Genomic DNA, 1,825 nt, shown 5'->3' with positions numbered 1-1,825 from the left:
ATTCTTCCATCAAGTTAACATCACAGAACAATCCCTGACCATGTCCAATTACAGTCAACAACTCAATGTCAATCTCATAATCTTCTGGAAAAAGAGAACACAACAAGAAACAAGACCGGATATTGTCTTCCGTCAAATAATCATAACTAAGCTTAAGGCAGCTATAGATACCTCCGCAAACACGTTGATTATCCAAATGTCTTGACTCCTTGAGTCGTCGATTTGCTGCTCTCCAACTATCTAGACTTTGATCTTTTAGAGCTCTCGCCATAGTTACAATTGCAAGAGGCAAACCCTTGCCTTCAAGAGCAACCTCCTTGGCTACCTTCAAGGTGGGAGAGTTATCTTCTAGACCAGCGCTGTCTTTGAATAAGGCCCATGCTTCATCTTCAGATAAGATTTTGAGGTGAACTTTCTTTTGACAATTCATTCCAGTGCAAACTTGTTGAAGACGCGTGGTTAAAAAAATTTTGCAACCCTTGTGATCATCATCGAATGGAATTCCTATAATCTTCAAGTCAAGTTCTTCCCAAACATCATCGAGGATTATAAGGAGGCTCTTCTCGTCTTTGATTCTCAACCACAATTGTTCTGCTTTTCCTTCTGGTGTCTTCTTTCGAAAATCTAAATCTAGGAAGTCTGCAATTTTATCTTGAATATTGTTGATGTTTGGATTTTGGGACACAGTTACAATCACAACTTTATCAAAGAGTTGTTTGGCTTGGTTTCCCACTTCTTTTGCCAAAGTGGTTTTACCCACTCCTCCCATCCCATATAGTCCAATCATGTTCACATCACCTTTATTCAGAGCCTCCATGATCTCTTTGAAAGCAGAATTCGAAGATTCAGAAGACATGAAATCCTTAGATGGAATGAACTCTAATCCTGGAAGAGTAGCTCGGCAACCTACTCGTCCAAAATTAGAATTCTCTAAAAGTTGAGAGATACAAAGCGTCTTCTTAGCTACTTTCATACTTAAGCAGTATCGCCAACCCCAACTAGGACACCAATTGAAACACTTGTTACGTTCAATTTCATCATCCAAATCCTGAGCTTCTCCCAATTCTTTCTCTGCCCTTTTTAGCCACTCGTTAACGTCCTTCTCAATTTTCTCAGTTTGCTTGTTCGCCTCATCAACATCATTGTTCACTCGAACTTTTCTCAATTCAAGTTCGTTTCGCCGATTCTTGAAATCTGCAACAATTTTTCCAAAACGGAAAAAATAACTCAGGTAAGGCGATGCGTATTCTGTTGCCAGGTTCCCCGCGACATTGGTTGCAACAGCGGCAACAAGTTGCTCAGCCATTCTTTGATGATCTGATACTGAAGAGCAATTTTTATGAGTAAAAAGTTTTACAATAGAGATAAAAGCAATTACGAAATGTTTGGAAAGTACCTTACCTTGGCAACAATATTTTTATGAAGTCTGTGAATCACAAGAGAACAAATTGTCGACCAACCAACTTGAAAATTGAAAATGCCACAGAAACAGAAATTATTCACTGGTCACCAACTCCGGAGATCGGGAAAGAAAAACTCAGGACCATTCGAAAGCAAAGAAATAGAGTAAGGTTAGTTTAAGAAATAGAGCAAAGAAATAGTCTAGAGTTGCATTGATTTCTTCTTTTTAGATAGGAAGCAGAGAAATCAAAAATATTAGAGCTAGCAGCTTTGGGTTGTTTTTTTTTTTTTTTTTTTGCCCTTTGTGGAGCTAAGGAAAGGAAAAGTAGGAATCAGAGAACATTTTTTTCTTTTTTTTCTGAGTTTAAAGAAAATTAGGAAAGTAGAAACCAATGAAAATAAACCAACAGAGATGCTTTCTGCT

General features: G+C 38.0%; 1 protein-coding gene across 1 annotated transcript; it reads right to left on the bottom strand.

Moving 5' to 3' along the window:
* Positions 1-132: 132 nt before the first annotated feature.
* On the bottom strand, positions 133-1,306 carry LOC149527041 (putative disease resistance protein At3g15700). The gene is given in 3 exon segments (XM_089784167.1): positions 133-199; positions 201-1,111; positions 1,202-1,306. Coding segments are annotated over 3 exon segments (1,083 nt in total).
* Positions 1,307-1,825: the final 519 nt, after the last annotated feature.

The sequence above is a fragment of the Theobroma umbraticum genome, unplaced genomic scaffold (genome assembly GCF_002168275.2).
Source record: "Theobroma umbraticum cultivar Fairchild unplaced genomic scaffold, ASM216827v3 scaffold_67.0, whole genome shotgun sequence".
Taxonomy (NCBI): domain Eukaryota; kingdom Viridiplantae; phylum Streptophyta; class Magnoliopsida; order Malvales; family Malvaceae; genus Theobroma; species Theobroma umbraticum.
This window is presented reverse-complemented; position numbering and strand designations above follow the sequence as displayed.